This window comes from Melospiza melodia, chromosome 27, assembly GCF_035770615.1.
Source record: "Melospiza melodia melodia isolate bMelMel2 chromosome 27, bMelMel2.pri, whole genome shotgun sequence".
Classification (NCBI taxonomy): domain Eukaryota; kingdom Metazoa; phylum Chordata; class Aves; order Passeriformes; family Passerellidae; genus Melospiza; species Melospiza melodia.
The window spans coordinates 7,397,705-7,414,221 of NC_086220.1; the positions used below are offsets into that span (position 1 = coordinate 7,397,705).

The 16,517-nt window shown below is 49.4% G+C and overlaps 2 protein-coding genes across 5 annotated transcripts; both read left to right on the forward strand.

Annotated features, from left to right (window-relative positions):
• The first annotated feature begins 1,457 nt into the window (after positions 1–1,457).
• On the forward strand, positions 1,458–13,959 carry OSCP1 (organic solute carrier partner 1). Of its 2 annotated transcripts, XM_063177422.1 has the most exons (11): positions 1,458–1,613; positions 3,319–3,348; positions 8,086–8,240; positions 8,944–9,111; positions 9,459–9,539; positions 10,092–10,195; positions 10,987–11,115; positions 11,534–11,603; positions 12,211–12,347; positions 12,902–12,965; positions 13,261–13,959. In XM_063177422.1, the coding sequence occupies exons 1-11, from the start codon at positions 1,502–1,504 to the stop codon at positions 13,375–13,377; spliced, it is 1,167 nt and encodes a 388-aa protein (XP_063033492.1). In that variant the 5' UTR covers positions 1,458–1,501; the 3' UTR covers positions 13,378–13,959. The 2 variants fall into 2 exon arrangements, with proteins under 2 accessions (XP_063033492.1, XP_063033493.1); XM_063177423.1 differs by lacking the exon at positions 3,319–3,348 and having other exon boundaries at positions 13,261–13,958.
• Positions 13,960–14,025: 66 nt separating this feature from the next.
• Positions 14,026–15,658, forward strand: LSM10 (LSM10, U7 small nuclear RNA associated). Of its 3 annotated transcripts, none has more exons than XM_063177426.1 (2): positions 14,026–14,069; positions 15,086–15,658. In XM_063177426.1, exon 2 carries the CDS (start codon positions 15,091–15,093, stop codon positions 15,460–15,462), a length of 372 nt encoding a protein of 123 aa, XP_063033496.1. In that variant the 5' UTR covers positions 14,026–14,069; positions 15,086–15,090; the 3' UTR covers positions 15,463–15,658. The 3 variants fall into 3 exon arrangements, with proteins under 3 accessions (XP_063033496.1, XP_063033495.1, XP_063033494.1); XM_063177425.1 differs by lacking the exon at positions 14,026–14,069 and adding an exon at positions 14,233–14,866 and having other exon boundaries at positions 14,975–15,658; XM_063177424.1 differs by lacking the exon at positions 14,026–14,069 and adding an exon at positions 14,233–14,836 and having other exon boundaries at positions 14,897–15,658.
• The last annotated feature ends 859 nt before the right edge of the window (positions 15,659–16,517 follow it).

Sequence of the window (16,517 nt, forward strand, 5' to 3'; positions counted from 1 at the left end):
GGAGCAGCCTGGGACAGTGGAAGGTGTCTCTGCCATGGCAGGGGGTAGCACTTGATGGGCTTTAAGGTCCTTTTCAACCCAAACCATTCCTCAGTGTGCTGGGGCTGTGTTTGTGCACTGGGATGATCCACACAGGGACCAGGGATGATGGCACAGGGACAATGCACACAGGGACTGGGGGTGATGCACACATGGGTTGTGACAATGCACACACTCACACTGGGACCATGCACACATAGACTGGGACGATGCACATGAGTCACAATGATGCACACACTCACACCAGAACAATGCACACTTAGAACAGGAGGATGCACACTCCTCATACCAGGACGATGCACACACTCAGATCAGGATGATGCACACGTGGATCAATCAGGACAGGGTACACATGGATCACGATGGTGTGCATGCTCACACTGGCACGGTGCACACTCAGATGGGGACGATGTGCACGCGGATCACAAGGATGCACACGTGGATCAGGACAATGCACACACAGATCACCATGATGCACACACAGATCGGGATGATGCACACTCAGATCACCATGATGCACACACAGATCGGGATGATGCACACAGAGATCACAATAATGCACACTCAGATCAGGATGATGCACACTCAGATCGGGATGACGCACACATGGATCACGAAGATGCACACACCGATGGGGACGATGCACACATGGATCACGATGATGCACACTCAGATCAGGATGATGCACACTCAGACTGGGACGATGCACACATGGATCACAAAGATGCACACACAGATCGGGATGATGCACACTCAGATCAGGATGATGCACACTCAGACTGGGACGATGCACACATGGATCATGATGATGCACACTCAGATGGGGATGATGCACACATGGATCACGAAGATGCACACACAGATGGGGATGATGCACACATGGATCACGAAGATGCACACTCAGATCAGGATGATGCACACTCAGACTGGGACGATGCACACATGGATCATGATGATGCACACACAGATGGGGATGATGCACACACAGATGGGGATGATGCACACTCAGATGGGGATGATGCACACATGGATCACGAAGATGCACACACAGATGGGGATGATGCACACATGGATCACGAAGATGCACACTCAGATCGGGATGATGCACACTCAGACTGGGACGATGCACACATGGATCATGATGATGCACACACAGATGGGGATGATGCACACTCAGACTGGGACGATGCACACATGGATCACGAAGATGCACACACAGATCGGGACGATGCACACATGGATCACGAAGATGCACACACAGATCGGGATGATGCACACACAGATGGGGACGATGCACACACAGACCGGAACGATGCTCACTCACACCGGGACCGTGCGCAGGCGCGCCCCGCCCGGCCAAGACGGCGCTCCCGGATTGGCCCCGCGGCTGCCCGGCAACGGCGGCGGCGGTGCGGGAGCGGGGCCGGGCCGGGCCGGGCCGAGCCGGGGCTGTGCCGGGGCCATGTCGGCGCGGACGCTGCCGCTGCTGTTCCTGAACCTGGGCGGGGAGATGCTCTACATCCTGGACCAGCGGCTGCGCGCCCAGAGCATCCCCGGAGAGAAGGCGCGCAAAGGTGAGCGGTGCGCGGCTCCCTCCGCTCCCGGTGTCCCGGTGCCGCCGCCGGTGTCCCCGAGCACGGCTCTGTCCCCGCTAGCGGTGTGGGAGTGCCAGCGGAGCCGCTCCCGGTGTCCCCGGGCAAGGCTCTGTCCCCGCTACCGGCAGGGAGAGTGGCTCGGGCTGCTCACAGAATTACCCAGGCTGGAAAATACCTTTAATATCACCCAGCCCAAGCCATGCCTAACACCTCCCCATCAGCTGAACCCTGGCACTCAGTGCCACCTCCATCTGCTTTCAAACTCCTCCAGGGATGGTGAATCCACCCCTCCCTGCGCAGACAATTCCATTTCCCAATCACTTTTTCAGCGAATAATTTCTTTGTAGCATCTCACCCAAACTCCCCTTGGCGCAGCTTGAGGCTGTGTCCTGTCCCTCTGTCAGCTGTGACACAGGGACACGCTGTGCTGTCACCAGAGGATGCTGCGGGCTCAGGGCATCAGTTTCCCTGCCCCGATTTCAGTAATTACCACAATAATTATCACAGAATTCAGCCCTCAGTGTTTTGTGCTGGGTAGCACAGCCCGCTGGGTTGAGCTGGATGTTCCTCAAGTTCCTCCCCAGCCCCAGGGTGTTGCCGGGGTTGGTTTGGGAGGTTCTCACCCAGAAGGAGAAAGCGGAGTCCGTGTGGGTGTTTCTGTGCTCAGTTCTGGGGTTAAAGCTCCAGAAATGCAGTTTTGGACTCAAAATAACCCAGGATTTGGTTATGGCAGCCCAGCTCCTGGGCCGTTTGGGGCAGAGCAAGGTGCTTTGCGATGGGAAGGGGTTTCCAGGAATAAAATTATAAATCTCGTGCAGACACAGCACGTGCAATTGCGTGAAATTCAAATACCAGTACAGTTCCTGAAATCCTGGCTTTTATACAATCCCATTTGGCCAAAATCCTCGTACAAACAGAGCCTTGTGTCTTCACGTGGGCCATGAAACTCCAGCTCCCAGCCAAGCACCTCTGAATTTACAACTTCAATTTGAAGCTTTGCTTTACAAGTCCTTGCACCTCTCTGTCAGGGCATGGGGAATGTGCCTCGGGAAGGTCTGTGATGTTTTAATAAAAAATCCACTTGGTATGAGCTTGGTATTGTTATCCCTCCTGCCTGTCCTTTATGAAGTGCTAAACAACAAAGGGTTCACTGTGTAATTGTTGTGTTGTTTGTGAGGGGGGAAATTTGTAATTATTCATGTGTATCCTGATGAGGGAATGATGTGACACAAGTTTACTGCTGTTCATTCAGGGACAAGTTTAGGATTTTAGCTAAATTAAATCTTGATTGAGTATATGGAGAATTGGATTGGTTTTGTTTGTCCACACATGGATTTTTATTTTTTTCTTCCAAAAAATTGTGTGTTAATTTCACTGAGATGTGGTTCATCCACACTGAGATGTTTGTTGATGCTTAAAGCTGTTCACTCAAATGTTGGTTCCTTTTAAGTGCAAAATGCAGCTGAAAACTAAAATTTGATGTGCCCTGAAGCAGCAGGATTTTATCCAAGGGGAGGGTGAGGTTCTCATTCACTGCTGAATGCTGATGAGAAGAGACAAAATCCACTAGTTAGCTGCTTTTTTTTTTTTTTAAAGTTTATTTCTTTCTTATTTTCTTTTCTTCTCCTTGCAACTCTCGTTCTTACATCTTGAACTGCTGTTTTGTTTTGTATGCTTCGTGTAGATGAATGGACAGATGTGGACAGGAAACGAGGTACAGTACCTGCTGTGTGCATGCACCAGTCCAACCCCACGTGCACACCTGGGGCTCATCGTGCCTGAACCCCTGAGGCTGTTCCTGCAGCCTTCGGTCAGTGTCACAAATAATGCTCACCTTAAATTACTGGAAATCGGTGAAAAAAAACACCAGACCATACCTTAAAATCATATGGCCTCAAAAATTAGCTGTTAATTTAACCAAGATTATAAATGGGTCAAAGTTTTTTATCCCGGTGGTCTTGCCTGCAAAAATGGTATTTGTGTTTCTTTACCACTGTTTTCATGCAAGCATGTAATTGTGTGAGCATTGTGCAGGTCGTTTTTCTGCTTAAATGCAGGAATATTTGGTATATTCCATATTTTTTTTTAAGGTTTTATCTCGTGCATTGCTCAGGGTTTGGACAGGTGAACTCCAGGGATGATCGAAGGCATTCCCATCCCAGCTGCTTTTCCCACCTGTGCTGGTGGTCACACCTGGCAGAGCCATCCCAAAGGAGCAGGAGCCCTCAGCTCACCCTGCCTGGAGCATCCTGAGGGTGGGATTGAGCCCTCGGGTGTTTCCCTCTGGAATCTGCCCTGGAACACGAGCCTGCAGCAGGGGCTGTGCTAAGGAATGAGGAAATTAATCTCTTGAATCTCAGGTTTTTGTTCAGAGAGCATGAGCAGAACTTACAGGGTCCTTCTGAGCAGCCCTTTCTAAAGAGGGATCAAGGCTGTGATTATCAGGGTTGTGATTATCAAGGCTGTGATTGGTGTTTTGCAAAACAAGCATCATTTTGGTAGGTTTTAATATCTACTGAAGGTAAATGCTGACGTCCTGGAGTCTGCCCCAGCTTTTTTCCTTACCATTCCATCCTGTTTCCAAGCACACCCTTTATCTCAGAAGCCCAGGGACAGATTCCATCCCATCCCCAACGAGGAGGAGCTGCCCAGAGCTGTGAGGCAGGGGACAGGGCCGGCTCAGGGGCAGGTCCCAGGCTGGCCCTTCCCTTCTCCTGAGAGAGAAAAACACTGTTTTCAGTGCTCTGAGGGTCCTGGTGTCACCCCTGGGGCTGCCACTGGTGGAGCAGTGACAAGGCCCCTGAAGAACCACAATCCTGTGGCACTCAGGGTGACTGTCCAGAACACAGAATGTTCCTTCTGCTGCCCCAAACACCCTGCAGTGAGGCAGAGTAGAAATTTTCCGGGGTAGAAATCCGTTTTGATTTAGGTGAAATGCACATTTTTGAGTTGAGTCTGTGGTTAGAGAACACAGCTGTTTAGCCTGACTGCAAAGGCCTAAGCTCAGAGAAACTGCTTCAGTGAAAACAGAGATAAGAGAAGAGAGAAAGAGGGTGATAGAGGGAGACAGAGAGACTGCTGTGAGAGCATCTCAACCTGACCTAAGAATTCTTTCTGATAAAGAAGAACTGTCACAGTGGTCACAAGGGTTCTTGGATGAGGGAAGAGACGAGAATGTTGACTCCATGTTCAGAAGGCTTGATTTATTATTTTATGATCTATATATTGCATTAAAACTATACTAAAAAGAATAGAAGGAAAGATTTCCTCAGAAGGCTGAGCTAAGAATAGAAAAGCATAACAAGATCTTTGAATAACAAAGATGTGTGGCTCAGACAGAGAGTCTGAGCTATCTGGTCTGTGGTTGGCCATTAATTGTAAACATTCAAGATGGCCCAATCAAAAAAATCTACCTGATGCATTCCACAGCAGCAGATAACCATTGTTTACATTTTGTTTCTGAGGCTTCAGCTTCTCAGAAGGGAAAATCCCAAAGAAAAGGATTTTCACAAAAAGATGCCTGCGACAGAAGAACTAGCGGCAAACCACGCAAAATTCGTAAAAATGAATGTGTATGAACCTATTGTGAAATTGCATACAATTTCATATTTACATATTTATTACATATGCATACATATGTATTTGAGAAAGAGGTAAAAAGAGACCTGAAGTCCCCAGAAGTACACATCATTTTAGAAGAACAATTCCCACGTGCCTCCAGCGCCGTAGTGAGCGTACCAGCTTTGCAACTTCCACAAAAGCTGTAGAGTTTTGATTATCTCTGCAAAACACCAGGAAGCACCAGCATCAGCCAGCTCTAGCTCCAGCCTCGTGTGGTGCATCCCAGTGACACCAGTCTGTCCCCAGAGACGTGGTGTGAGGAGGCCAAAGCCACCGTCACCCCCAGCCTCAGCCCTGTCCATCACACACTGGCCACACTGGTTTCCCTCCTCTCATCCCAGTTACAACCTCCCCTCTCTGCTCAGCTGCTTTCTCTGTGTTGCTTGTGTCACCTCCATGGCCCCCTTGAGACCTTTGCTGTGTCATTATCAAACGTGGGAGAGATTTATTATCAATTTGCCCTTTACCGTGATTGATTTTTTTTTTTTTTATGTCTTTCTCAGTTCTTTTTATAGCCCACACAAGAGGTTTTAATTTCAGAAGATAATTTATGACTGTGGTTTTTCCGTTGAAAAATCAGTGTGCTGGGAGGTATCTGTCTCCTGCTGTTTTGGGTTGTTTGAGGCTCTCCAAAGACAGGAGAAATCTTTCTATGGGCAGCACACAAAAGCAGCTTAAAAATACTTTCCTTAATGGCAGTATAAAGCAGAAGTTCTTATTTTTGTCATAATTGATTCCCTGCAAAATTAACTAGATACTAATATCTACTAGTACTAATATATTTTATTTTCTCCACGAAAAATAGAGGATTTCTGCCTGAGATTGCCAGTAGGGATTGTTTTATGGCCAGTTTGTTTGAAAGGAAGGAGGGACTTTTTTCCCACTTGCAATTAGGTGTATTCTTAATCCATACTGCTCAGGAGCTGAGATCTGTCTGTGGATTTGGGGTGTTTAAACCAGGATTAGGGATCTCTGTCAGGTTCAGCACAGGGGCTGCTGAGCTTTGTGTGAGGAACCAGCAGGTTTAGAGAGGAGAGAGAACCATTTCAGGAGGCCTCTGCCCTTGGGAACACAGCTCTCCCTGCCCCAGTAGTCCCCAGGAAGTTTATCCTCCAGGAAGAGATGAAGTGACAGGGAAATTAGGAAATTATCTTTGTTTTGTCTGTTGGGGTAGAACAGATGAAAAGCCAAGTGTTTGACCCCCCCAGGGAAGCATTAAAGCAATAACTCAAACCATTGGTCACTACCACTCTCTGTATGTTCACTTTTCTTCTTTTCTTTTTTTTTTTTTTTTCCTTATTATTTACTCTGAGATTTTTCTAATCCACAAGAATTGTCTGGCATTATGAGCTTTGTAACAATCATCTGCTTAGGAAAATCCACACTTGTACAGTAATCTGTGACCTGATGTACTCATTTACCTTTTTTTTTTTTTTTTTTTTTGATAGAGGAATAAATGTTTGTTGATGATAACTCTTTAGAATTTATCAGGGAGATAATAAAAGTGGCAGAACCAGCACAAAAGCTCAGGTGCAGCCTCTGCTTGAAGCACTGCACAATGTTTTCCATCTTGTTTGCATTAAAAACTCAATAACCAGAGCACAGCACTCACACTCAGCACTCCTGAGCTCTAAAAACTCCTCAGTAATAAAACAGTTCCATGGCTAAATTTGCACATTAAAAATTAACCACAAGTAAGGAAGTTTGGAGTTCTGCATTTGAAACTCTAGGGCCTGCAGATGTGTCAGCTGGGAGAGCCCTGAGTGGGTTGATATAGATCCCAGGGATATAAATGCTTTATTAAATACCTGCCAGTGCTAATCTGATTGGAATAAAGATTACAGAGAGCCCTGCAGGAGCTTCTGTTGAGAAGTTAAAAAATAGACTGGTGGTGTCAGAGGGTGTGGAGGAACAGGCACAGCAAAGATCTACCACAGTGCAAAACTCTCCTTAGGAAGCACAACTGCATCTCTTAATATTATTTTTATTCTTTTTAATTATCTGCAGCAGATAATAACACATCAGAGCAGCCTACAAACAACATTATTTAAAAAATGCAAAGTGCCAACCATAGCTGTAAAAACAGGACAGCAAAGCCAGCCTTATTCCCACTGGCAAACAGGGCCTGCTGCCTTCAGCTCAGGTGGCATCTGTGCCCTGGGGGACATCAGGTGAGGCTGAGGCAGAGCTGGAGGCAGAGGTGATGCTCAGGTGAGGCAGAGCTGGAGGCAGAGGTGATGCTCAGGTGGGGCAGAGCTGGATGCAGAGGTGATGCTCAGGTGGGGCAGAGCTTGAGGCAGAGGTGATGCTCAGGTGGGGCAGAGCTTGAGGCAGAGGTGATGCTCAGGTGGGGCAGAGCTTGAGGCAGAGGTGATGCTCAGGTGGGGCAGAGCTGGAGGCAGAGGTGATGCTCAGGTGAGGCAGAGCTGGAGGCAGAGGTGATGCTCAGGTGGGGCAGAGCTGGAGGCAGAGGTGGGGCAGAGCTGGAGGCAGAGGTGATGCTCAGGTGGGGCAGAGCTGGATGCAGAGGTGATGCTCAGGTGGGGCAGAGCTGGAGGCAGAGGTGATGCTCAGGTGGGGCAGAGCTGGAGGCAGAGGTGATGCTCAGGTGGGGCAGAGCTGGATGCAGAGGTGATGCTCAGGTGAGGCAGAGCTGGAGGCAGAGGTGATGCTCAGGTGAGGCAGAGCTGGAGGCAGAGGTGATGCTCAGGTGAAGCAGAGCTGGATGCAGAGATGCTGCTCCCCCTCTCCCATTGCACTCTGTCCCCTGGCATGGAGCAGGACCAGGCTGTTCTGGGGCAAACCACAGAGCCTAACTTTGTCTTTGCAGTGATGAACGACATCATCAGCACCATGTTCAACAGGAAATTCATGGAGGAGCTGTTCAAGCCCCAGGATCTGTACTCCAAGAAAGCGCTGCGCACCGTGTACGACCGGCTGGCCCATGCCTCCATCATGAGACTCAACCAGGCCAGCATGGACAAGGTAACACTCCTGCTGCCCAGCTGCCCTTCACCAGGTTCTGTTGCAATATTTAACCCATGGCTTTTCCATTTTGAAGTATTTTGGAACAGCTTTCCTTGTGAAAATGGTTGTCTGTCGCATTCACATTTTCTGGAAAAATCCTTCGCCCAGGATTTTTCTTCTAGGAAGCTGAGAAGCCTCAGAGAAAAAGGAAAACAAATTCTTATCTCATTTGCTTCTCCTGTGTTGTGCTCACATGTGTGTGGAGATTGTTTACCCACAGGTGATTGTTTCATTTGGTTTCTGTGAGTTGTTTTCACTGTTTGGCCAATCAGGGCCAAGCTGTGTCAGGACTCTGGCAAGAGTCACGAGTTTTCATTATTATCTTTTTAACCTGTAAATATCCTTTCTGTATTCTTTAGTATAGTTTAGTATAGCATTCTTTTATATAATATAGTATCATAAAATAATAAATTAGCCTTCTAAGAACATGGCCTAGATCCATCATTCATCAGGGCACCTCACAAATTCAATAATATTGCTCACTGAGCGCTGATGGCATTGGAGACCCAGCAGGAAGGCTGGAGATGGGACTGCAGAGCTCTTGTTTTTTAAGAAATGAACCTAAAATGGTTCCTTGTGCCACAGGCAGGTGCTGGCCTGACTGCACCCCCCTCTCCATGCCCAGGAGGTTTCCAACCAACATTCCTGTGTTCCTTTGCAGCTCTACGACCTCATGACCATGGCCTTCAAATACCAAGTGCTGCTGTGCCCTCGGCCCAGGGACGTTCTGCTGGTCACCTTCAACCACCTGGATGCCATCAAGGATTTCATCTCTGACTCCCCTGGCATTCTGAACCAGGTGGATGAGACCTTCAGGAGGCTGATTGAGGTAAGAATCCTCAGGAAAAGGGTGAGACACACTGTGGTTTGATTTTATGGGGTTTTTACCTCTTAGAGATTAATTACTACATTGGAAAGGGCTCTGAGGGTATTTTTCTGCTGGCCCAGTTTAAATCAATGTGTTGCTTATTCAGTCTGATTTAAGTCTCCACTGATTTCAGCAGAAATTAAATCAGAATTTTAGTGGCAGACAATAATTATTCATAATAACCAGCAGCCCCCTTAGAGCATCTCTGCTCCCCCTGCAAGTAGATCAGAATATTCAGCTTGTTCCCTCTTTCCCTGGGTGGGACGTGGCACATCTGCAACCCTTGCATGATGATTTTCCTTTTCCAGACCTACAACCCTCTCTCTGATGGTGAATTCCAGCTCATCAGGCAAACACTTCTCATTTTCTTCCAGGACATGCACATCAGGGTAAGAGCTCAATCCAACTAGGCAGAGAGAATGACAGGGAGTTTGGGGTTGGAATGTAAAGGGATCTGCTTATAAACACTGCAGGTTTGGGTTTGTTGTTTGTGCTTTTCAATCATCTTGATGTGCTTGTAATTGCACTCAAATTTCATAAATTGAGCACATATACTGCAGTAATGCTGAATAATTCTACAATGTAATGAAAAAAAGGAATCTCAACTAGTGTGATTTAGATGGATAAATCTGTTTTTCCTTTTAGGAGAAATTTGATAGGAAACCTGAGCGTGAACGCTTGATGTTCTCTAAACAAACTGGTCACACTCACATGCATGAACAGGATGTAGTTTTTAATATAATGTTTTTAATGTTAGGTCATTCTCTGGACCACAATTCCACATCACTGGCTCTGTAAATACATCCCTACACATACCAAGAGCTCTGGGAAACCTTCCCCAGCCCAGGCAGAGAATCTCAGGCTCAGATTTCAGGGAATTTGGATGGGAAGGTCTGTGGGGGATTTCCCCAGGCTGTGATGTTTGTGATGTCCCTTTGCAGGTCTCCATCTTCCTGAAGGATAAAGTACAAAACTCCAATGGTCGCTTTGTGCTGCCAATCTCAGGGCCTGTCCCCTGGGGCACAGAGGTGCCAGGGCTCATCAGGTGAGCTGGTGCCACGTGTGGGGCACAGGGAGGGCTCAGGAATCCAGCTCAGACTGACATTCCTGTTGCATGGATAGCTGAAACTCCAGCAAATACCATTTAAGGGGCCTTTAAATATTATTATTATTATTATTATTATTATTATTATTATTATTATTATTATTATTATTATTATTATTATTATTATTATTATTATTATTATATTTGAAACTCCGATAAATACTATTTAAGGGGCCTTAAAATTATTATATTATATTATATTATATTATATTATATTATATTATATTATATTATATTATATTATATTATATTATATTATATTATATTATATTATATTATATTATATTATATTATATTATATTATATTATATTATATATTATTTATATTTAATACTATTTAAAGGGCAGAATCTGGGACTAAGTCACCCAGCAATGAAATGCTGAGCAGCTTTTGGGAGTTTTCTATTATAATAAATTAGCTGTTATTAATTTATCCCATAAAAGAGGCATTTAGCCATGTACAGAATTATTATTATTATTATTATTATTATTATTATTATTATTATTATTATTATTATTATTATTATTATTATTATTATTATTATTAATGATGATAATAATAATAATAATGTTATTGTTATGCAGAATTATTGTTGTTATATTTTATTAGGTTTTTATTATTATTATACTACAGAATAGAGTTTTATTCCCCTCGTGAAGAAAGCAGAGGAATTAGGTACTAAAATCAGGACTGAAGCTACTAAATATTTCAATTATGCCTCGTTTTTAAGGATATTCAATCACAAAGGAGTGGAAGTTAAAAGGGCTGAGTTCAGCACTGCTGGGAATTATGTTACTCCACAAAGGGAAGGATCTTTTGAGCTTTATGGAGACAGAGTCCTCAAACTTGGGACAAACATGTAAGTAATTTTTGTTCTGTGTAGAAACCTGAACCAAATGCTGATGGGTTGGCCAGAAACACATTTTCAGCCTGGTGTGGTTTTGGGATCTTTTGCTTTAATTATCAGATTGACTTTGCTATAAGGTGCTGTCCTGTGTGGACAGTGTAAAAAGAGCTGCAAAAAACAGGCAAAACTTTGATTTATGTCCACAGTGGAGCTGAGGAAACAGTGTTCTGGTGCTGCATCTCATGTGAAATGTGATTTAATGTAACCACAATCAAGAAATCCTCTCTTTGCCTCGCCATTGCACCACACTGAGCTGCAGCTTCTCGTTGCAATTGTTCAGTTTTCAGGGAAATATCCTAAAACTCTGCATCCCTCTGGTTCCATGCCTGGTCCCAGAACAAGCTGTTGTTGATGAGTGTTTTCCCTGCAGGTACAGCGTGACCCGGCCAGTGGAGACACACATGTCAGGATCTTCCAAAAACCTGGCATCCCAGGCAAAGGTCAGTGCTGTCCTCCTCCTGTCCCTGCTTAAACTGGCCAAATTCTGAGTCTATAAATATGGGATAAGGTCAGGGAAGCTTTTCTGGTCTCAGAGCCTCAGCCAATCCTCCCCAGTCCTCTGAAGCCGGGGAAAGGGCACATTTTCCCAAAGATTCCTACTGCAAGGATGTTCTTGCTTCCATTTTAATCTCCTCAGAAAACAAAGTTGGCTTTACAGATTTCTCACCTGTCCAATTGAGCTGGAAAAGTATCTTGTGCTGAGTCTGTAAATTCAAACAACCATTTCCAGCAGGGAGCTGGTGATTACTGATTATCTGCACAATCTGTCTCAGGAAAACGGAGAAATAAATGTGTTTATATCCCTCTGAAGGACATGTATGGAATATTAGGAATATATGAAGGACATGTATGGAATATCAGGGATATATGAAGGACATGAATGGAATATCAGGAATATTTGAAGGACATGTATGGAATATCAGGAAAATACGAAGGATATGTATGGAATATCAGGAATATTTGAAGGACACGTATGGAGTATCAAAGCTCCTTGCAGCCCAAATCTCCCAGATAATTGCTCAACAAACCCATTGCTGTTTCCTGCAGGAGAACATAGCCCCCAACCCCCTTGCTAAAGAAGAGCTGAACTTTTTGGCCAGGCTGCTGGGAGGTTTGGACATCCAGAAACCTGCTGGTGATTCAGGATTTCGGCTGAACTTGTTCACCACCAACGAGGAGGAAGAGTATGCTGGATCCTTTTGGGTTTGGGTTTGGTTTTGGGGTGCCCTGTGGGGAGCCCTGGAGAGCAAAGCTGGCCCTCAAAGAGCTTTAGGGTCAGAGCAGGGTGTTGTTATCCTGCTCCTGATGTCTCCTGTGATGCAGCTTTTCTCCCAGTGCCACTGGACAGAAATTTCCCTCCAGCCATTTTAGCAGAATGTTTGTATCTGCTCGTTTCTGCTGCAGAAATATTCCTGCTGTTCTGCACTTTACAAAAATGTCTAGGACAGGGAGAAGCCTCCAAACTGGGTGAATATATTAATTTGGCAAATGGGAACAGAGGCATTGCCAAACTTCATGGAATTCCAGAATGGGTTGGGTTGGAAGGGTCCTCTAATTCTACTCTGCCATGGGAAGGGACACCTTCCAGCAGACCAGGCTGCTTCAAGCCCCATCCAGTCTGGCCCAGAGCATCCTCTGAGTATCATTTGTGCCTACAGGAGCCTGATGAAGCCTGATTTTTATAATTTCCTTATACATCTTCATGGGATTAACCACTTTTTTAATGTTTTTAATCAAGACACGCTGCACAGACCAGACCAGAGGAGCTGTCCTACAAGGTTATCAACATTGAAGCCACGCAGGTGTGTAACATGTTTCACATCACTGGTTCTCTGCTTCGTTAAGGACCATGTTTCACCCAGAACAGGGATTTAAAAATACTTTTTTTTCCAATTTCACATAAACTCATTACTAATAGTAATTGCCAGTTTTCTGCCAAGACAGTGGAATTGGTGAATATTTACTAAGAAAACTTGAATCCTGACAAACACCAGAGCAAGTTTTTAGCCGAGTTGGGGGTGTAAAAGGGGCACGTCCCAGGGGAGCCCAGGCGGGCGCTGAGCGCGGTGTCCATCTGTCTGTCTGTCTGTCCCGCAGGAGCCGGCGCGGCGGGAGGAGCTGTCCCGCATCCTGGGCGAGCTGGACGTGGCAGAACCGCGCCCGGGCAGCGCCGGGAAGGGCGAGGACCTGCTGGCACTGATGGACGGGCTCTGAGCGGGACACCGGGACAGCGGGACAAACGGACACCGGGACACGCGGACACCGAGACAAGCGGACATTGGGACACGTGAACATTGGGACAAGTGGACACCGGGACAAGTGGACACCGGGTCTTGGGGACATTGAGACATGCGGACACAGCGGGACATGCGGACACCGGGACATTGGGACACGCAGACATCGGGACACGCGGACATCGGGACACGCGGACACCGGGACACTGGGACACGCGGACACCGGGACATGGGGACACACGGGCATTGGGACAAACGCACACTGGGACACGCGGACAGCAGGACATAGGGACATTGGGATACGCGGGGACTTGGGGACATTAGGACACTGGAACACGGAGACACCGGGACACGCGGACAGCGGGACTTGAGGACACCGTGACACGGGGACAACGAGTCTTGGGGACATTGGGACACCGGAACACGGAGACACCGTGACACGGGGACAACGAGTCTTGGGGACATTGGGACACCGGAACACGGACACACCGGGACACGCGGACAACGAGTCTTGGGGACATTGGGACACCGGAACACGGACAGCGGGACTTGGGGACATTGGGACAGACGGACACCGCGCGTGGCCGCCCCGCCCCTTCCCGCCGGGGGCGGGGCGAGGGGTGGGGCCGCGCGTGCGCGAGGGGCGGGGAGCGCGCGGGAAGGCGGCGGCGCGTGAGTGCGGGGGGGGGGCCCCGTGTGCGGGGGGTGGGGGGGCGAAGGGGATGGGGACAGCGCGGGGACCCGGGAGGGACAGCGGGGATGAGGGCAGGGACAGGGCGAGAGCGACACGGAGCGCCCCGGGGGGGTGGGCGAGGAGAATGGGAGCGACTGGGGCGATGGGCGGCGTGCGGTGTGTGCGAGGGGGGCTGTGAGAGCAGGTGGGTGTGAAAGGGGCCGTGTGTGTGCAGGTGGGTGTGCAAGGGGTGCTGTGAGAGCAGGTGGGTGTGAAAGGGGCCGTGTGCGTGCAGGGGCACGTGTGCGCGGTGATGCGTGTGCAGGTGAGTGTGTGAGGGGCAGTGTGTGTGCGTGCAGGTGAGCGTTTGAGGGCTGGTGCGGTGGGTAGGTGTGTGTGCGGGGCTTGGTCCATGTACAGGTGTGAGGGCAGGATTTGGTCCACGGGCAGGTGTGTGTGCAGGGGCTGGTCCGTGTTCAGGTGTTTGTCAGGGGTTGGTCCATGTGCAGGGGTTGGTCCTTGGGCAGGATTTGGCCCATGGGTGGGTGAATGTGCAGGGGCTAATCCACGTTCAGGTGTGTGTGCAGGGGTTTGTCCACGTTCAGGGTCTGGTCCATGCTCAGGTGTGTGTGCAGCAGTTGGTACATGGGCAGGATTTGGTCCACGGGCAGGTGTGTGTGCAGGGGTTGGTCCATGTGCAAGGTTGGTCCGTGTGCAGGGGTTGGCCCATGTTCTGGTGTGTGTGCAAGGGTTGGTCCGTGGACAGGTGAACATGCAGGGATTGGTTCATGTGTAGGTGTGTGTGCAGGGGTTGGTCTGTGGACAGGTGAACATGCAGGGGTTGGTCCATGTTCTGGTGTGTATTCAGGGCTTGGTCTGTGGGCAGGATTTGGTCCATATTCAGGTGTGTGTGCAGGGCTTGGCCCATGTGCAGGGACTGCTCCGTGTGAGGCACAGCGGGCAGGTGTCCCCAGCCCTGTGCCCAGCCCTGTGCCCAGCCCCTGTGCCCCCACAGCCACCATGGAGGTGAGCCACTCGGTGAAGGAGCGCACCATCGCCGAGAACAGCCTGGTGATCCTGCTGCAGGGCCTGCGCGGCCGCGTCACCACCGTGGAGCTGCGCGACGAGAGCGCGGCCGCGGGGCGCGTCACCAGCGTGGACGCCTTCATGAACGTGCGCCTGGCCGAGGTGACCTTCACGGACCGGCAGGGCGCCGTGTCCCGCCTGGACGAGCTCTTTGTGACCGGCAGGAACATCCGCTACGTGCACATCCCCGACGAGGTGGACATCCGCGCCACCATCGAGGAGCAGCTGCAGGCCATCCACAGGGTGCGCTACTTCGGGGCCCGCGACAAGGGACGCCGGGAGTTCCTCCCTGCCAAGCACAAGTGAGGGCCTGGCACTGCCCATGGCAGCCAGGATGGGCCTGGGTGGATGTGACCCTTTGGTGGACTGCCAGCTCTCTCTGTCCCACCCAGTGATGTTCCCCAAGAGACATTTTCCTCCAAGGACTTGAGGTTCTGCTGTTCTCTCCACCTGCAGAGGAGCAGGACTGGTTTTTGTAGTGAATAACACCATTTAAAGGCTCTGTGGTCTCTCGGCTCATTTTCTGTTCTGTTGGCAGCAACTCATGTCCATCCTCCAATGGCCAAAGAACTCTTGACATGCCACTGCCCCTGGCTCAGCCTTTGCTTGCCCACTGAGTAAAGGACTTGCTGTCACCAGCATGGCCACCCTGGAGCCACTGGTGCTGAGCTGGGCAGGGGCTGGTTCTGGTCTGAGCTCATCTTCCTCCTGAGCCACCATTCTGGAAGTGTTCAGTGAGATGAAGGGGAGTGAACATGCAGGGGAAGGGGCAGCGCCGTCTGCCTCAAAAAGCAGGAACGTGCTTCACCCGGCACACAGCATGCTGGCACTGCCAGCTCCTCTGCTTCCTCCATTACCAAACTCTGCCTCCCACCAGGGGCTGGGGGCTGTGCCCTGGGGGTGCTCGTTTGCACGGGCCGGGCTGGGCAGCAGGGCAGGGCAGACCAGGGTGCCCAACCCGGGGGGTTCCAATCCCGCCAGTCTCAGTCTGGGGCTCAGAGCACGGGGGTTCTGTCGTCCCAGTCCGGGGTGTCCCAGTCGGGGGCACTCAACCCAGGGTACCCCAATCCGGGGGTCCAAACCCAGGGTGTCTCAGTTGGAGGGACCCAACCCAGGGGTCCCAGTCTGGGGGTCCCGGTGCCGCCGGGCGGGGCTCTGTGGGCGTGGCCCGCTGGCTCCATGGGCGGGGCCATCTCCGCAGGCCCCGCCCCCTGGCCAATCACGGCGCGTTCGAATCTCCCGCGTGCTCACCAACCCTGCGGGCTCCTGGCCCCGGTCTGAGCCAATCAGCGCCGGGTTCATCGCACCACAACCAATCAGCGTTCGCTGCTTGCTTCACTCTCCGCTGCACGCCTCAACCA

Coding starts and splice junctions, on each gene's coding strand:
- OSCP1 (XM_063177422.1), top strand. CDS start 1,502: ATGTCGGCGCGGACGCTGCCGCTGCTGTTCCTGAACCTGGGCGGGGAG. Junction 10,196..10,986: donor GAGGTGCCAGGGCTCATCAG/GTGAGCTGGTGC, acceptor CTCGTTTTTAAG/GATATTCAATCACAAAGGAG. Junction 12,348..12,901: donor ACCACCAACGAGGAGGAAGA/GTATGCTGGATC, acceptor TTTTTAATCAAG/ACACGCTGCACAGACCAGAC.
- LSM10 (XM_063177424.1), top strand. CDS start 14,686: ATGCTCAGGTGTGTGTGCAGCAGTTGGTACATGGGCAGGATTTGGTCC. Junction 14,837..14,896: donor AAGGGTTGGTCCGTGGACAG/GTGAACATGCAG, acceptor GTCTGTGGACAG/GTGAACATGCAGGGGTTGGT.